This window comes from Poecile atricapillus, chromosome 1 (genome assembly GCF_030490865.1).
Source record: "Poecile atricapillus isolate bPoeAtr1 chromosome 1, bPoeAtr1.hap1, whole genome shotgun sequence".
In the NCBI taxonomy this organism is placed as follows: Eukaryota; Metazoa; Chordata; class Aves; order Passeriformes; family Paridae; genus Poecile; species Poecile atricapillus.
The window spans coordinates 62,898,127-62,917,689 of NC_081249.1; the positions used below are offsets into that span (position 1 = coordinate 62,898,127).

General features: G+C 36.9%; 1 protein-coding gene across 2 annotated transcripts in view; it reads right to left on the reverse strand.

The window, feature by feature from the left end:
- The window catches only part of KPNA3 (karyopherin subunit alpha 3), a 47,343-nt gene that overhangs the window by 12,892 nt on the left and 14,888 nt on the right, over positions 1-19,563 (reverse strand). For both annotated transcript variants that reach the window (XM_058845073.1, XM_058845083.1), the window contains exons 2-9: positions 14,929-14,973; positions 6,739-6,828; positions 6,515-6,544; positions 6,375-6,427; positions 6,199-6,294; positions 4,061-4,146; positions 993-1,079; positions 429-598 (exon numbers count right to left, since the gene is read on the reverse strand). In XM_058845073.1, the coding sequence (XP_058701056.1) occupies positions 429-598; positions 993-1,079; positions 4,061-4,146; positions 6,199-6,294; positions 6,375-6,427; positions 6,515-6,544; positions 6,739-6,828; positions 14,929-14,973 (657 nt within the window). The remainder of the gene's footprint in view (positions 1-428; positions 599-992; positions 1,080-4,060; positions 4,147-6,198; positions 6,295-6,374; positions 6,428-6,514; positions 6,545-6,738; positions 6,829-14,928; positions 14,974-19,563) is intronic.

Genomic DNA, 19,563 nt, shown 5'->3' on the forward strand with positions numbered 1-19,563 from the left:
GGTTGGGACTTGGCATTGACTGCATGTGCACACTGAATCAAAACACAAACTACACTACATGCCACAATTTGCTTACACTTGCTCTTGCTGAAAGTAATTACATTTGAATTCTTCTACGTACAGAATCACATTGTAGCTTTTTTTTTAGTGAAAACATATGCTGAGTATTTGAATTCTTTCTAATGTGTCCCTTTTTTGTTGTATAGCTCATCACTCTAGTCTTACTCAGATTCAGATGTTACAAATACCTTTATTACAGCTGTAGCAAGAACCACCAAATTGGTCAAATTATTTCATCGAACAAATAGAGTGGCACAACACATGTGCAGTGACAAAAAACATGCGAAAATTCATAGTATGACAATGTAAAACATTTGGCCTCCAGCCCAGAGTATAAAACATTATCTGTCTCATAATTCTTTATTTACCTCCTGAACTGTCTCCATAGGCGGTGGGGGGTCCTTATTCCTGCAGAGATTTACAATGACCCATGTGACGTTCCGAAGGAAGGTGATGGGAATGGAGGGATTGATGAAGGACAGAAGAGGTTTGACAACTCCCAGTGATATGACATAATCTCTACACTGAGGACCATCACCTACGGAAATGAAAATTGTTGCAAAAGAAATTACATTAAAAATGGAAAATCTTGAAATGTATGCAATGACATGTTGGGATACTGAAATTCTATGTTTCCTCACCAATAGGCTACTACTAAAAGGTAATATTTAATTAAATATACATACGTAAAGTTATGTATGCATATTTTAGGAAACACAAAATTTATCCTGTTTATATTTTTGATATTATTATTTAGGAAAAAAACAGGAGGCATGTATGTAATTCTGGCCATATTATATACTTTTAAAAAAATTGTACCAAGACACAGAATTCAGAGGAAACATAGTCTCTTATGATAATGCCAATGTTCAAAAAGTCAAGTTCTCAAATGAAATGCTCCCTGAATTCAAGTCATCAAAATAAGAACTTACCTATAATATTTCCAAGAGCCCAGACAGCTTGCTCACAAACATTTTGGTGTGGTGAATGAAGTAGTCTCAAGAAGAGGGGTACTGCATCTGCAGAATGTAAAGACTAGATTTAATATTGGACCTTGGTATATGAGCAATATTTTCACTGATTTACACAAAACACATTTTCCACCATGCCTTATACATGTTTCTATTATGAAGGGTGAAAACCTGAGTTGAACATTTCTATAAATACCTAGAGAAGGGAAAAATAGACTTGAGAATAGAATTATTAATCAACAATGCTCTCCACCACATTTAAACATTTCCTCATGTTTCTCAAAGTGACAGGCAGACCCTCAAATATGCAGGTGTGAGGTTGCATGTCCTGGTAATTCAGATTTTCCAGTTATCCAGGATCACAACTCATACCAAGCAGAATGACATGCCTACTTGTGCAAACGTGCTTCATATCTTGACTTCAAGAAAATAGCTTTCCTCCCAGGGGGTGGCTATAGTTAGTTTCCATATGCAGTGAAGATTTACATCCATCTGCCAGTCCCAAGACATGTTTTAATTTGCTCTTATATAATGCCAGAAACATACCAAATTAAGGAAGTGGTACTGATTTTAGATATCATTCTCTGTGGAATTAAATACATTTGATAGAGCTAAGAAACCATCCCACTACTATTCCCATGCTCTGTTTTCCTTTAAACAACCCATACTGTTTGAAAGACAGTGATTCTTGCAGCAGTTTTTTAAATCTATATATGATCATACTCATCCTATAGTCTGAATAAACTAGATCAATTTATATATTGTTAAAGAGTATTTTTTCTTGCAGAAATAGCTTCACAAATTTTTAAAAAATTCAACACAGTTTGTGAGCAACTGTGAATCAATATCGTGTTGATAATGTAAAGTGATAATAAGCCAAAAATCTCTGATGTATTTTCCGGAAAATACAGAGCAATGAAGAATAAAGACAACCTAAAATTCCTTCCCTACCCCAGATGAGTGATTCAGCCATTACCTATAACTGACAAGCAGGGACAGCAACACACTGTTGCTTAAGAACACTCACTCTTGTAATAATCATCCCACTACCATTAGCTCAAGTGGAATATTTTAGCTTCCTTCTCAGCAATTACTGAGATTACAATTCAGCTATATATGCATTCATCATTTTTCAGAGAAGAGGGTCAACTATGTAGTTTGTATTACACTGCAATCCTGGTATGCTTTCAAAACCAGGAATGAAGCTACTTCATAATAGCACTCAGGCAGGAGGACAACCTGAGAGAGCATGAGTTGAGGTTATCTGACCTACCACTCACAAAAAATTAATTATTCCTGCTCCAAACTGGCTCCTGCCAAGAGCTATTCTGTGCATCTAGTACTTCTCCTCTTTTGCTGGGTCTTCCAAGTACCATCTGTCCCTCCTGACTGCAGGATGCTGCCTTCTTTTGTATTAAGGCTGCATCAGCCTCTTCTGTAGCTGCAAGGGTCTATTGCTTTGTTTCCTCAAACCCTTCCTTATCTAAAGGGAGAATAGCTGGGAGACTCTTTTCCCTTGGTCAATCTCCAGTCAAAGCAGCAAGACTTTCAGACTAAACTTCATCTGTTTTCTCTTCATGAGTAAAATGCTTTTTGATTCTCTAAAGTCACTTAGCACATTTTCTTCTTTTCAAGCATTAACTGAACAGATTTTGAGAGAAATATGTCCCAGCTTGAACTTCTAGAAATTGTTCAGGTCACAACAATGCTTTTAGTTGTGCTGTATATACTTTTATTCTACTTTTAATTTTTACTTTGAGATTTTTTCCTACAAAGCTAATACTATAAACATCCTTTCTGTTAGCTTCATTCAAACAGGACAACATTGTGGGACACGAAAAAGAAAGAAAACAATGACTAACCAATGAACAAGTTGAGAAGGAAGAAAAAACTTGGGAGTAAATTTTCAAAGGTACTTACACACCAGAAAAGCAATCTAAAAACAGAGGTGTCCACATCAGGAATTTTTGAAACAAATTCAAGATTTTTTTTTTTTTTTTTTTTTATAAAGCTTTTGGATTTTTATCTAAAGCTCATTTTGGTAAGATAATGTTATCCAAATCTTATTTTGGAGGACAGTAGTAGTAGTAATAATAATAATAGTTGTTGTTGTTGTTGTTATTATTATTCTATTGCTCCAATATCTTAACTATATAGAATGCAATAACTGTTCAGTTATTAGTCATGAAAACATACAAACCAGCATTTTCATTTGAAAGGCAGGTTCACACACTTAAGAAAAAATCAAATAACTAAGTCACCATTTTCCCATATAAAAATGAGAATGAGTAAGTCAAGACAGTTTATTATATATTTGCTTATCTACAATCTACAGTTTAATGAAAACATACTGTATTTAGCATAAAGGTGATTGTTTTAAGATAAGTATAGTGATTCATAAAAGCTACAGATATAATCCTGAAAATATTATTTCAACTTATCTCCAATTGACTTTAGAGTTTCTTTCCTTTCTCACTGTCTGGTTAAACAAGAAACAAAAGCAGCACAACTAACTTGTGTGTACAGGAGAGACTAATCATACAGACAAGGAAAGGACGGTAATTTCCTTAACAATATATTTAGATATGTAACCTTACAAAACTGTTTGTATTTTAAAAACTTTAATAAAATTTATGAACATAGCTTTGAGGCAGAAAGAATTAATTCCTAAATTAAGTGTTAGCCACAGAGCAATTAATGGCACATGATTTCAGAAATCAAACCAAGAATGAGAAACTACTTAGATTTTTGTCATAGTTACTGTATCATCTATCATTCTCTATCTCTTCTTTATGGGAAAATCTTGTCTGGGATCCTTAACATTAATTGCTAGTGACAAGCAGATAAATGTTTAAGAGCAAATACAGAAATCTTTCAGAAATCTTTGATAATTTTTTAGGACAAACATGTATTTATTACTTCTATGGTATTGATAAGAAATGGCATTCGTTATCAAAATACTTTCTTTTTCCCCACAGTATCCACTCCCACTGCCTCCTCCCCAGAAAACCCAAAGCTGCAATACTTACTCGACTGTACAACAGCTTGAGTCTGTGCCGAGGTGCCTGATGCTATGTTAGTCAATGCCCATGCAGCTTCAAATTGTAATGAAGGACTGTAATGAAATACCAGTAAGTTGAAACATGATCTGAAGACTATTTTATGGTTCACTTCAATATTACTAGCTGTATCTATCTAAAATACTCTACATTTAGGCAGTACTGCTGGGCTAAAATTTTAAAAACCCCAACATCTAAGCCTGGACTTTTCAGGGGAAAAGCTGTAAGAAAAAAGAGATCTTGCATTCTGTGACCTTTTGTAAACCATCCATCATTCTGAATTAATATTAGTATTAAAAAAACCAAAAACCAACAAAACCAAACAACCAATTAAACTTGATTCTTCCAACTTTACATTCCAGACCAAATACAAGCTGGTGGATTGGATACAAATATTTTTCTGAACCATCACAGACAGGGGAAAGATCTAGAATCAGTATGAAAAGACAGCATCACACCTGATTTATTAAATACAGATAAAATGAGTTACAAATGTCATGAAAGTGGGAAGAACATCTCTTCCAAGATGTCTGTCAACTGTTGTCTATGCCAACAGCAGTTTAGTAAAACAGTTTGCATGAAAACTGCTGCTCAAGCAAATACTGAAAGTTAAAGAGTTCTACAAGCTACACAAGAGTTTACAGCCCACAGTCGTTAGCACAACTGTAAGTGTCTGGATTTAGGAAGAACAGAGAATATTTACTGTCAAGTGACTGTTTCATTTCCATAGGTTTTGTGTCTTTATCAGTCATATTTTATATATAGTCATAAGTACATGCTTATTTTAAATTTTTTTGTGTATTAATTTCAAAAGCAATTTGAGGATTTAATGGGGATGGGATTGCAAAAGAATTAAAACAGGAGGTAAAAACAAATCGTACCTGTCAGCAGCTACCTATAAACCTTTTAATAGTAGGAGCAAGTGCATTAAAGCTCTAGTTTTAGGTTAAGCCCTTTTTTCTTTCTCTCGTGATAAGTTTTCAAGTATAACATGAACAACAGCTTTAATGATTTGTTATGCAAAATCTTTTCAGAGTTTAACTCTGCTAATTATTATATAGCAATCACAATTAAAAGGACTTTAAAAAAAACAGAGTTGAATTCTGAAAGATTTATTAAACATTTACAAGGGTAAATCATAAAAAAACTAGCAGAAGATTCAAATTAAAAGAATTTTCAAAGCACTGAACCATCTACTTCTAGAGCAGACAAGTGTTCATGACCCATTTTAAAGCCTTCCTGATTTGAATGTTATTGTCAGCTGCCTTCTAAGCAACTGTTTTGTTAAACAAGCTGGAAAAAAAAAATCCTACTCGCAGTTTGTAGTTTTGCAGCCATCAAAATATTCCAAAAATACCAAACCATATTTTTGAAGTTCCTAGCTCTCATAGCTGCAGAAATAACACTGAAAATGGAAATACTATAAATACATTCATGTCTGCCTGAGATCAAAGACAGGCTAAAATATTTACCTCAATTGTGTTAACCCCTATCTATCTGAATCAGGGGCTAAAGATTTGTTGAATATGGCATGTTTTGTTTCTTACATGTCATTAAATGCTTGCAGCTATATGCTCAGTGTTCTCTATCTTCTTTACTGAAGCTCTTTGTTTTCCTATAAAGACTCAGCATGCCCACCATGTTCTACCATCACATAAGAGAGCAGCAGAGAGTCAGAAGGAAACACACCTTGCAGTGAGAAGAAAACAGGAACTTAAGCTAATAATCTTAATGGAAAAGACAAATGTATTCTGGAAAAGACCCCTGTTCACAACCAGGCATGTCCTCTGCCTTCCTGCAAACACACACAACAAATCTGTGGCAGGTTTCTTAAGAACAGCTGGTAAAAGGCTGAAATATTCAAAACCAACGAGAAATGTAGCAAGGTTTTCACCATTAGCTGGATATACTCGAACAAGCTCTGAAAAATTAAATGACATTTCAGTGGCAGAATAAATATTCCTGGAGAATTTGTGATTTATCATCATGAATGTGATCCACTTGTCAGATTATATGGTGCTGCAATTCCCAGATTCATTTCAAACAATGATTTTTTTTTTTTAATGCAAACTTCCAGTAACAGTGAAGATTTTTAAAAGAATACTTACTTATCATCCCTTTCTAGGCATTTTACCAAAATTGGTAAAATTCCAGATTTTATTAAGTCATCAATAGGTGGATTTCTGTCACTGGATAGGAGTTTTCTGTGAAATCAAAAGTAAAAATAAGTAACTTTCATAACAAAAAATGTGTATAAATTATGTTTCTGTATCTTTATTTTTACCTTGCAGCTTGGACAGCACTCAGTTGGATCACTGGGTTGTCACTTGTAGCGTTCTGAAAAAAAAATTGTAAAACCCCGTAAAAATTAAAAATGCACAGAACACACCCTTCTAGTTAAAAAAAAAGTTAAACATAACATACCTGCAGTATAGCTTCTAGTGTTACATTTTGCTTGAAAAGAAAAAAAAAAGTTTTAGTAATTTTGCTGATAAATTATAGCTTTCTTAAACATTTAATACAAGCAAACTTATTTTAACAGTGTATCAGTTAATAAATTTGCTTTCAAATAACTGCAAGATAACAGAACACATTATTTAAAGACACCACCAAAGTTTTAAAAATAATTCCAGAATCAAGGAACTTACTGCTTTGAAGTCAGCATCAACATCAGAATCTTCTAAGCTTTCCTCTTGAGGAACATTTCTTTTTTTCAAAAGATGTTCATCTCTTTTGTTCTGTAAAGAAATGACAAAAAACAAAGCCACTTTTAATGTGTATTAGTTCAGGGTGATGATACACAATGGACTCTTCCAACCTGTAAGTAGAGATAAGGTTGCCTTTTTTTTAAGGCATTTTGTAACTGCAAATAGAATTTGCAGTATTTTAGCTGTAAGAATCTGGCAGCTTGCTAATCAGACAGATCTACGACAATCCATGACATTTGAATTAATTAAAACTTACAGTCTGGGATCAGTTTTCTAACAGGCATTCACAATACTCATAGCTCTGCATGGCATTAACATTTAGCCATGCATAACAGAAATTCTTTTTCAGTGTATTATTTTTCAGCTAAACCTGTTTTGAAGCTCCCTGGTCACATCTATTTGTACTTCCTGTGTAAAGCAGCATGCTCCACGCACACTGGCACTTGTATTTCCCACTCATAATCTTAGCCTAATTTCTGACTTAAAACAAGACACCCTCCAGTCTTAGCTCCTTTAAGGAATAACAAAAGAATAAAATTATCCCTTCAGTAGTAAAATACCCATTTAATATTACATTTTAGCATACCTAATTTAGTGAATTTGAAGACATAAAACAGTAATTTAGAAAGAAAGAAAATAAATCATCAATTGTTTATATCTTTTTACAAATATAAAATATATTAAAAGTATTATACCAAAACTATGAAATGGTCTATTCTAAATTTTAGACTTTATATTTTGTTTGGTATGTCTAGAGGTACAAAGACAGAATGGGCAATGGAAGATGATAATGCAGTATATATATCTGAGATATATATATAGAGAGAGAGAGAGAGATAGAGAGAGGTGATATATATACCCTTTTTTTTTTTATAAGCTAATTAAGAGTTAATTCTTTAGTGATGCAAAATGCTGAAAAAGAGGAAGAGTTAGCTCTAACATCTAGAAGAAATCTAATATACTAGCAAGGAAAGGCAGGCTTTTCAGTCTCAAATTACCTCATAACCACAGTACTCATTAAAGAGATTTATTACACCACACCTTGTTTGTAATACGTAAAAAAGCCCTCTAAACAGAATGATGTGTTGAAGGGTCCCCAATATTTTATTTTATGTTATGAAAAACAGCAATTCCAGGTCCAAAATTTTTGGTACTTGCTTACCTTTCAGACACCTTAGAAAGAACTAAGAACAAGTTTGAAATCCTCACAATCGATTATTTTTTTTTTCAGATAAGACAAAACTAGAACAACAAAGAAGCTTGAGAATAACCCTTTAAAGGAGAAGACAACATCCCACAGACCTGGCATAGTTTAATTTTAGTGAAGTTTTAAGTACAGAAACAAGATCCTCAAAGAGTGCACAAGACCATCGAGACCGGCTGTGGCAGCCTCTCCAGAGCCATACAATAACGGCTGCATAAATGTATCACGTCCATACTGACAAGCACCACAGGCAGTTTGTTGTCAAGTGGATCTGAAGAGAGGGAAGATGGAAAGGAGCACAGTTAAACACTGAGAAAGCAGTGTCATGCAGACAAACTGCATCAGGCAGGAAGGCATTAACCGATGGATTCACCATAAAGACCTGCAATGTATTTACCTGGTTTTCCCACACCAGACACTGAGCTGAACCAGAGCCTGGTTCTCCCCTGTTCCAGTCTTCTATACCTGCACACACAACTAATCAATCCTTCAGCACCAGGACCACACCTCAAAGAATACCTTCTGCTGTTAACCTCAACCAAAATAATTATGAGTAACAGACCATATTCTAAGGCCAAGATACTACACTCCCTTAAGAGAGAGAAAGAAACTTCACAGGACGTAACTGACCACAGAACGATCCTGCAATTTCTGTGAGTGCAGGCAATGTCTTCAGGCCATCAGTCATATGGTGTGATTGGCTCCAGAAAAAAGTTACCTCAGCCAAGGAAAGAAGGAACAAGCATGCTCCTGTAGCTGCTCACTGTTTGCAGGTGGCTGGGTTGAAAAACGACTGTCAGAAACAATACAGAGGAGCTTCCACAGCAACCTGAGGCAGAGAGGCTAGTACTTACTGAGAAGTACTAAAAATTTCTATTCTAATTAACATTTCTTCTAAAGTCAAAGTGTTCACAAAACCTTTCAGTCCTAAACAGTTGTCTCTAAGGCTATTTGAAAAAGCTCAGTCCATCTGCAAAAGTGTACAATCCCTGGACAGCTAAACCACTCTCTCCAATAATTTGACAGGCCAACCACTCCCCGATACAAGATAAAAGATGATTTGCAGCATGCCGTGGCTTTAAAATGCTTGTATTTTGACATAATGTAGCAAACTCAAAAAAGTTTTGCCTAAATTAAAGCACCAGCCTCCTCTGCAGGCTCCTGTGGTGAAAACAAGGACAAATGAACACACCTGGCTGAATACAGCTGTCCCGTTCAAAGCTGGGCAAGAGAGCCTTTTGAAAGGTAAAGGCATCGGTGGTATGTCTGATGAAGGGTAAAACCTTGTTACAAACAAAATTCAGCAGGTCTCCTTCTAAAGGGAATATCCTCAACACTGCCTGAGCTGTGTGCTGTGTACAGTAAGTATGGAAGCTCTTAAACAGGTGCTGACTGCTGGTCATTAAGCATTGCCAACATTCTGGTAAGAGATCCCACTACAGCAGCCTACAAAGATTTCTGTACAAACAAAAGGCATCGGTAAACTTGCCAAACGAATAGATAACAGTAATAATAGCAGGACTGCACTTTCTTGGCCAGTTTTTATGACAGATGCCCATCATTTGCTTCACTGACTGGGATGGTCAAGCTACATGAACAGTAAGTATGCAAGTCCTGCACATCCTGGTACTTTTTGTCTTCTTGGAAGATGGTCACAGAATTAAAAAAAAAAAAATATATATATATATATAGACCAATGCAAGCAAGCTTCAAACGTTCAAAAACATGATGTAACAGAAGACTCCTTGTGGGTAAAGGAAACATCCAAAAAGCTCAGTGCTGCACTTCACTTAGTACTAGGGGACATGGCCAATGGGATGCTCTAAGGGAACTGTGAAAGGTGTCAAATATGAATACCTACATATTTTTTCAGAACTGGACATGCAGGAAAGCTCTGTGAAGAGTGACAGCTATTGTGAGGCTTCAAGATTAAAAGGGAAAAGAAATTAACAATAAAATCTTTGCCTGCAGGTAACAAATAGCATTGTAAAATGTTTCTTCAGGTCAGGGGAAAGTTTAGGAACTCAGTATCCAGTAAAAGTTCTTGTGGCACAAAAGTTAATTATGTCTGAGTCTTCTGAGGACAAAAAGCAGAACTACAAGAACATTGCAACATTAGAAACTGGAGTTCCTAATGCTAGCCAGTATTAGATACACTCATCTATGACAACAAGCAGCTCTTGCCCCTGCAATTACATCCAAAGAAAGACTAAGGGTTCATGACAGTGATGGAGGTAGGTTCAGGTTTTCTGGACATCTCTTTTAAGCTACCACTGATTCCAAGTCAGATTCCAAGATTCTTCTTCAGATAAAGCACACAGCTACAAGATACACAGTTAGAAGACACAGGCAATTTTCCTACATTTGAGTTCTGCTAATTCACCTTTGTGACAACAAAGGGCAATCATAATGTTCCTGTTTGGTTAGTGCTCATATGTCTCTCAGAGGAGCAGATTGACTAAAACTAACTAAACAGTGTACAGCCTAAGCCCTAAGCATGGATTGCAAAGATTGAGACCTCTTAAGTCAGGGAACATCAAGATCTCACCAAAATGGATTCAAGCAAGCCTCCAAAGAATTTCTTCATAGCCCTTTTCAACTAAGCCTCTAAAAGAATCCGTTAGGAATGTAATTTTCCTCTTAGGGTATTATTTTTTTTTAATGACAGTTGAGGCAGAGTGAATGCAAATTCTTTTCCAAGAATCTGTGCTACTAACACTAGATAGGGAAGCCTCCAGAAGAACATACTAAGAGTGCTTCAGTGTTCCTGTCATGGTAGTCATGTTTCAAACTTATATTATGGACGAAAATATGTTCTTTACACTGAATGAAAAGCTATACACACATACTCAACGGGAAAAGACACTTAACTGTTATGTTTCACAATCCTGAAACAAAGTATTTTCTCTTTCTTTTGCATTTTCAGACTCACTGAGAATCAGAACAAAGATTTTTTTCCACCCTAGCACTCCCAGCAACATGACGATCAATTCCTTTCTTCAAGGAGTCTTCTACTTTAATTCAGGAGCTACCATGGACATAAGCAATCTTATTTAAGAAAGATCAGAGTAGAAACAAGGACAGTATGCCAGGGAAAGAGATAAAAAAAGACATATGCCCATGACTCTTTAATCCATCACTTATTTAGCAAATAATTGCTTTGCCTTGCACCAAACTTAATTGGCAATTAGAGCTTTCATGAGCTCATGTCTATGAGCTCTCAGGGGCAGCTGAGTTTGCCAAGAAAGCCAAAAATAAACCTTGTAAGAGATCATGGAAGTTCTTAAGATTCCAGTTACCAGGACGGTATCCTGTGTTTCTGCTGAGGTTAGGAGTGCAAAGGCTTCCTTTGAAGGGTGACATCTAACTCAATGACCACATCATTGACCCAGGTAAGGACTACCTTTCTTTAGGAACACAAGTGGCTCAAGTCAAACTTCATCCTCAGAGAAAGCCAAGCATCCAGAATCAAAGGATGTTTCAGAGCAACGGAGTAATAGGATTCATTTAGATACAGAATCTTAAACTGAATCCTAACCATTGCTCATCTACCATACACCACTTTAGACTGAAACTAACAGATTAAGCCAATTAATTCCAGAGTCCCTGTTACTAACAGAGCAGCCTTCAGGTTTCTGGAATGCTGAAATCAAGTGATAAACACTCTAAATCAGACTTCACCAAGACACTGCACTGAAAAGTTTTATATTCTAAATCCTAGTACAGTCTCCATCACCTGACACTGACAGTGTCAAAACTGACACAATTATCTGTAAGGAAAGGGAGATGGCTATTTTTTAAGCTCTCAGACCTGCTGCTGTACAAGCAATATCATTAGAGACCAAGATTATCTTTCCAGAAATGTAGTAGATCAATTCTCAAAATGCACAGAACACAAAAGCCAATCTGGAATCAGTAAAACCTGACCATGAGTGTCATCTGACTAGCTCATGATGCCTCATGCCTCAACCTGGAATCTGCCAGACTACTGCTACCTTTTCATGTCAGATATCTTTGTTAATTAAATTCTTGAACAAATAATAAATGATTAGGAAATAAAAAAACAAGGAAAAAAATAGCTTCTTCCTGAATGAGAGCTGTGGTGTGAAGATAGTGAGTAGAGATAATATATTCTTGAAACACAGAATGTGTTGCAAGTGCACCTTGATGTCTGTAATTTCAAGAGAATAAGCACCTCACACTGATGCATGCAGAAATTGTTTACTACTGTTCAAAGCTGTGATTTTTTATTTATTCCATCTTACCAAACTGAGATTTGAGCAATTTCATCAGATCCATTCATTTAATATTTATATCCACACTGATTCAGAAGACAAACCCGTAACTATGTAGTGCTTCAACTGTACAGATCAAGAATACACTCAATTCATCTCTTTTCTTCAAAGCCAGGTGTACATGCAGCATCTGGGTAGCTGGGATGAAGAGAAGACATTTCCTTCCTTCGAAGAGGCACTGGTGGATTACTAAAGTCATGCCAAAAGTTTCCTGAATTTGGCACACTCGGGCTAGAGCAGCAGTGTTAACTGTAAAGGCTGAAGCAATGATATTACAACTTATCTTTTCCACTGCTGGAACTTGATAAAGCATATCCCTTAGCATTTAAGTCTCAATTCTGTACCAGAAGCAATGGTACAGAGTCTCATCCTCTACAGAGCTTCCACAGTAAACAAGTTGCCCACCAGCACCCGCTGGGTTGACACACACTGAATTTATTATTAAAACAGATTTTTTCTGGTCTCTGGAGTGAAGATGTTTAATCAACACTCCAGAAGAACACCAATTCCTGCATTTAAGAGTGCTTCAGCTGCTGCTCACTCTTGATTTACAGTCTGACCTATGTCCAGTGCTCAGGCTTCTCCTCTAAATGTGTAACTGATCTTTGCATGTGCAGTTTCCAGTGAGAAGTCACTGGCAGCTCATACGCTTCCTCCTCATTTTCACTCACATATTACTGGCACATGCTGGATTCCTTCCACACAGGACAATCCCTAGCCTTAAGTGTCTGACTTGCTCCCCACCACACTTCTGTAATAAACTGAAATTGCGACTTGTTAGAAAAACCTATTGTAAGAATTAATTCAAAATTAAAAGTCTCACTTTGCACTGCAAAGTTTTCTCCAGAGATTGCACTGGAATGCTCACATTCCATCTCAGTTTAATGAGATGTATAAGGATATGCTGCAATTAGTTAAGCCATCTTTTACAGGTTTGCTTTGCTAGCAGGCACAGGCTGCCCAAGCGTTATGAATGACTCTTCCCAGTACATATTTCACAGTTATACAGCGAGTTTTAAACCGGTTCTGAACAAAGAGGACCTCTGACATGTTAGCATAAACTTCCATTGCTGATCACTTACCAGTCATCTGGGTCCAATTAGGTTTCTCTGACTAATTATTATAGTCTCAGGATGAATCTTAGAAATATTAATTGTTTATATTGTAATGAGATAGAGAAGTTTTTCTCTAAGACCTGAAAAAACAAAGTCCCTTCTTCCAAGAGGAAGAGAAGGATCCCAGAAAAATACTAGCACAAGACTTTTTGGTTGCTCCCACACAATCAGGTGGTAAGTACAGACAAAATTTCTCAAAAACAAGTCAAGCCGATTTCTGTCAACATAGTTTCTATTTACAATCTTCACTTTGATTTTAATAAGGATTTTGTCTTCTCAGTTTGCAAATAATGAAAAAAAAAAAAGATGGGATTTGGTGGGTGTGCACTCCTAAGCAAGCACCTCTTAAACTGTCAAGGATTCAACTGGCAAACTGGAGATAAGCACCAAATGTAAGACCAAAAGGAGCCTGGGCTATACTAAGAATATTCAAACTAAACACTTATCAGGTCATTAATGAAAATAACAGAAAATACAGGTGATACCAAGCTGGAGTGGCCCTAAAACATACTGGGGAACAGAATGGGAAAGCCCAGAAAAAAAAGATGTAATTCAGAAGACAGAAGTCAAATGTGGAAAAAAAAAATCTGCATTTAACTGTGCAAATAAAACAAACAACTACATTTGCTTTGTGGTACTCTAAGAAGTGTACAAAGCACATGCAGACTACGTGCCTGTCAACAACATACTTAATATAAAGAAGAGTAGTGTGTTAGGAACTGTTATTCACAATTCCGTTTAAAACTCAGCTGCAGCATTTCAGATTTTCACGCTTCCAGAAAAACAGACAATTTGGATCTGAGAGCAGCAACAAGTCAAATCCAGGAAAGAGAATGTTCAAGAAAAGGGTGAAGAACTGAAGGTGTCTCCATAGGATAAAGCTAAAGGGGTCAGTATACAGTCCTCAAATGCATTGAAGGTACCCAAAAGCAAATAAAAGTTTACCCTTTCTCTTAGCTTGTAAAATATCCTTCAGGAGCAAGTCTTTGAGGTGCCTAGAAAGGCTGTTGGAAGAGTTATGAAAGACAAGGGTGTAACAAAGGCTCTAATTAGGCAGAGCAGTAAACTAGATCAGCTCTCATACTCATGATCTTTCCAGCCATACTGACATTTACCCAATACAGCCAAAATCTGACTCCCAAATTAACTCCCTTTACAGCACGGAAGCAATAATTTTCAGAAAACAAAATAAATGAACAGCCTCACTTTCTAAATGCTAAAACTCTCCCTTTTCCCATTCAGAGGTTTTAAACATTTGAACAGCTGACAGCTTCACTGTAATAACTGGTACAGAAACTGAATATGGATTATTTCCAAGTGATAGAGTGGAGTAAAGCAGTACTATTCTGTACTGAACTTCACAAATTGGAGAAGAAAAATAAATTAGAATCCACAGTTAGTATTTAACAAATTTACACCTTTTCTATGCAGTTTGGGGCTACAAAGCAAAGCTTATAAAAAAATACTTAAGACGCCAGAGCACTGTAACACAGTTGATAAACAAAAGCAGACTCACCTTCCGCAATTCAATTGTAACTTCATTTCTGTGTCTTCTCATAGTCTGCAATTAAAAAAAAAAAATAAAAAATAAAAATTGTATGTCAAGAAAGCAGTATTCTGTTTTGGAATCAGCTGCTTCTAGGTAAAGAGTGCAGTTATTCATCAAAAGACATGGAAAACTGTGCATAATTTATAACTCAATCTTGCCTAGGAGGATGCACATGTATTTCGTGATGTTTTGTTTGGGTTGGGGTTTTTTTGTTCGGTTGGTTTTGGTTGTTTTTTGGGTTTTTTTTAAATATACACCTTACAGAAAGCTTTGTCATAAACCACAAGAAGTATCCCAAAGATACAAAACACCAACTTACTCATGGAGTTTCACAATAAAGATTCTTCAGATGTTTTCACTGAAATTATTTTCCAGGTGTTTATATGTGCAGACTAAAGGCAGCAGTAAATCCAGGTTAGACAACCTTATATTCCCATATAATCACATTCTCAACCTAAACACATAACCTATACTAGTTCTCTGGCCAAAATCAATCATGACTGACAGGAAATGACCGAGTTCAATGCAACAAGACCCATCAGGCTTGCAGAAAAAGGAAACAAAGTAGTTTCCTTGAAACAAAATGAAACTGCAGTACTGAGTCTTCTTAGGACCTACAGCCTAAACTCTGCAAAGGAGAACCCCCATAAGCATCTTGGCTCCTTAAAGATACTGGGCACCCGGAACGGATTCATGACAATGCTGCTGCACCTCTTAGATAAGAGAGACCAGAAGATTGGAAAAGAACTTTAGCCTACTGAAGGCAATCCCCCTAGGTTCATTCAATTATCAGTGGAAAAGACATGTACCATCAGAATGCAATTCAAAAGAGAACAGGACTGGATGACTGCTGGCAGTCCAGACAGATCACCCACACTAACTAAAATTAGCCTTTTAAAATACTTTGTGTCCTATCCTTGCTACTGACCTTCACTGCCACTATCATGTATCTTTTGAGTTAGGGCAAATAACTCCCCAAGCAAAAAGTACCAGCGAAGACCAGCAGTATAAACACCAGCACTCCCCATCAGCCATCTAAGAAAATACCAAACATGCTAAAGATGAAACATAGTTAGAAAAAAATGAGCAGATTTCATACCATGAATATGTACAGGACATAACTACAATAGCTTCACTGCTCTCAGCCAGTTTGCACAGCAGTGCCACAGGCAGGGGTGCCACTCACTAGAGCAGGTTGCTCAGAGACCCATCCAGCCTGGCCTTGAACAGTGCCAGGGATAAGAGCATCAGCAACTTCTCTGGACAACCTGTGCCTCACTACTCCCTCAGTAAAGAATTTCCTCCTGACATCTAATCTAAACCTACTTTCAGTTTAAAAACATTGTCCCTTGTCCTGTCACCACCCATACAAAAACCCTCTCTTCCTCCATCATATAAGCCCCCTTAAGGTACTGGAAGGCTGCAATGTGGTCTCCCTGAAGCTGTCTCGTCTCCATCCTGAAATTCATTACCTTGGGTTCACTTGAGAGTAAGGAAGGCTTGTCTTCCTACCCACTGCTTGATTAACCAGCTCACTCATATAAATACAGACAAAATTCTCCTTTTACATCTACAGGGTTGAGCTCTACTACTTTAAACAAAGCATATCCTCGTTAGGGTAAGAGGACACCAGCACTACAGCATCTACAACAACTGCACATATTTTCCCCTCTCATCATTTTGGTAAACCAAATAAAATTTAATACTTGTGACCACCTGAGCCTGCTGCAACAGCTCAGTATGATAAGGACTGGATAGCTGGGGAATGGGAGGGCATTGGGTAGGTTCACTTGTCTGAACAAATGAAGAGCCCAAGAAGTCATCACATGCAACTAGCAAGACTAGTCATTCAAATTTCTTGTTGCATTACAACTTTATATTTGAATAATCTTAATAAGGGTGTCAAATTTAAGGACATCATATAGCCCCAAGCTTTTCAACACCTCTTCCCCATGACAGCTGCCTTCCAGTGCAGGGGCATACAAGAGAGCTGGGAAGGGACTTTTTACCAGAGCATGAAGTGATAAGACAAAGGGGAATGGCTTTCAACTGAAAGAGGTTTACACCCAATATTAGGATAAACTCTTTACTGTGAGTGTGGTAAGGCACTGGCAGAGGCTTCCCAGAAAAGTTTTCAGTGTTCCAACCGTGGAATTGTTCAAGACCGAGTTGGATGAGGCATTGAGCGACCTGGTCTTGTGGAAGGTGTCCTTGCCCATGGCAGAAGGGTTGAAACTAGACGTCTAAGGCTCCTTTCCACTCACATCATTCTGTGACTCTGTAACTCTGCATTTCAATAAAAAAATGTAGTTAGACAATGCTGTAAAGTCTAATTTTCTTGATCATTCTGTGTTCTAGTCACCAAAACTCTTTACTGAATTTTTCACTAGCAACAACTCCCCACCTTTCCCTAAAATCTCATCATTTATTCCTACTTATCTTAAATTTTAAGGTGTACACTATCATAATCAGTCAACTCGAGTGTCCACTAGAACTTTCCTCTCCAAAATTCAATGTTGCACATGCCAAATTTGAAGCCTTGGTGATTTAACTGATGCAAGGCATGATTTACTTTTTGATTTGCTCCCTACATACAATTTACTCATTTATCTATGCAAGAATACTCTAGAATACTTATACTGAACAGAAAAATCAGACTAAATCTGAACTTCTTTAGGAGACTATAACATTTATCACCTATCACTCCTCTGGAAGCAGGGCAGATTTAAGGAATACTATATGCTGTGCATAACAGTTCAACAGCTTGATATTTTTGGTTTAGAAAAAAACCAAATACAGTGCAGTTCCAGGCAAGACATTACTACTCATTTCACAAATTTACTCGAAAACCTTCCTTAACAATAATTTGACCAAAGACAGCTACTCAGCCATCCATGAAGTCTCTGCTGGGAAGACTCCAAGCTTCTTTCTAAGGGCAAATAATTCACTCAGATTTTCCATTAGGGTTTTATCTTTGTTTCATACTTTCATTACTTCAGCCCCTCTGATCCTACCCTATTACCATTCTGCCTCAATATTTTTTTTACTTTTTTCTTGTTGATTTTTATCAAGCTGATCTTCAAAATATTTCACTACTCCGTTATGGTTTTCACATTTAATATGCAAAAATCTCGCATATTTTCCTCATTTAGAGAGCTACCACTCTTTAGAAAGATTAATAAAAAGGGTTATCAACTCTGCAGGCATTTTTGCTGACCAGTACCACAGATTTTCTGAGCTTTAATACTCTTAAGGCAATCTCCATATTACCTAGATTTTATCCTTTTAGCTGTTCTTTTGTATTTCATTTTAAACTTACTATGAGTGTTTTCTCTTTTAAAGCAGCTCTGGTACATTTTCTTTTTACCTTCCTCCTTTAAAAGGCAGAACAGGCAGTACTCACCACTAAGTCCAGTGCTGCCTCTTTATTTACAGAGCAAGAAATGCTGATAACTGGGATATCAGTCTTAACTTCATGGAACCAATAAGTGTTATCTGCCCCCCACCCAACTAAGGACTTCCAGTCTTACAGAGTCTCCTGCTGGCACAGCATTTTTTTAAAAAATCGGTTTGTCAGGGTCATCAGGATCACCAAGAATCAGTGATACAATGTTGAGGCCAGTGTCCTCCTACATGTATATGCACCAAAGAGCCTGTGGTGCATTCTGGCAGTTAAACTAGGTTGCCATGGCTGGATCATGATCAGTGCTCCTTACTTGAAGCCTGCTGACACTATTTCTAACCCCACACCTCATGTCCCTGACACATGAGATAACTACTGCATATTCAACGTGCTTAAGACCACAGATTCCACTTAATTCATACTTGGCAACTGTGGCAATTATAGACATGAAAAACACATGAATTTTACATGAAAAACATGAATGCACTTGACATTGGCTTGATTACCTAATCTTACTCATGCTGCTTACTGAGCATTTCTCCAGACTGTTGCCCAGCTTGATTTTTTCCCCTTTTACCATTGGAGCTGATATACTAGTGACTGTTCTGTGATAAGACCCTGAACGTCCACAGTTTAGTCATCCCTGCCTTGAAAGACCTAAAACATATTTCAGCTTCATCCAGTTACAAGAAATGCAGGTATACATATAGCACTGTATTCTGAATACTCTTGCTGGATTTTGGAAGTTGTATTTTAAAACTTGCAGATCAAAAGGCACGATTTCCAATCTGGTGGGGTGAGGTGGGGAGAATGGGACAGGATAGGACAGGAAGATTGGAAAAACGCAGATTACATTCTCAAAAAAAGAGACTTAAATGATTCAGATAATTTTTTTGTCCTGATTTGGCATTTCTTGAAAGGAAAGTATTTAAAGCTCGTGTTTCAGATGAACCATTTTAGAAATACAGCAGGTCATCAGCACCTTCCTACAGCCTCAGAAGAGACACACATAATGCAATAGCATATAAAAGAAGCAGTCTTAAGTACCAGTGCTAGTCTCCCTTCAAGGAATCATTACCACTGGAAGCAGAATAACATGCTTTCACACAACCTGCAAGAACCAAAATATAGGGAACTGATAGGCATTTACAATGGATTTATACACTAGTAGAAAGGCTAAATGTTTTCCCCAGCTAATA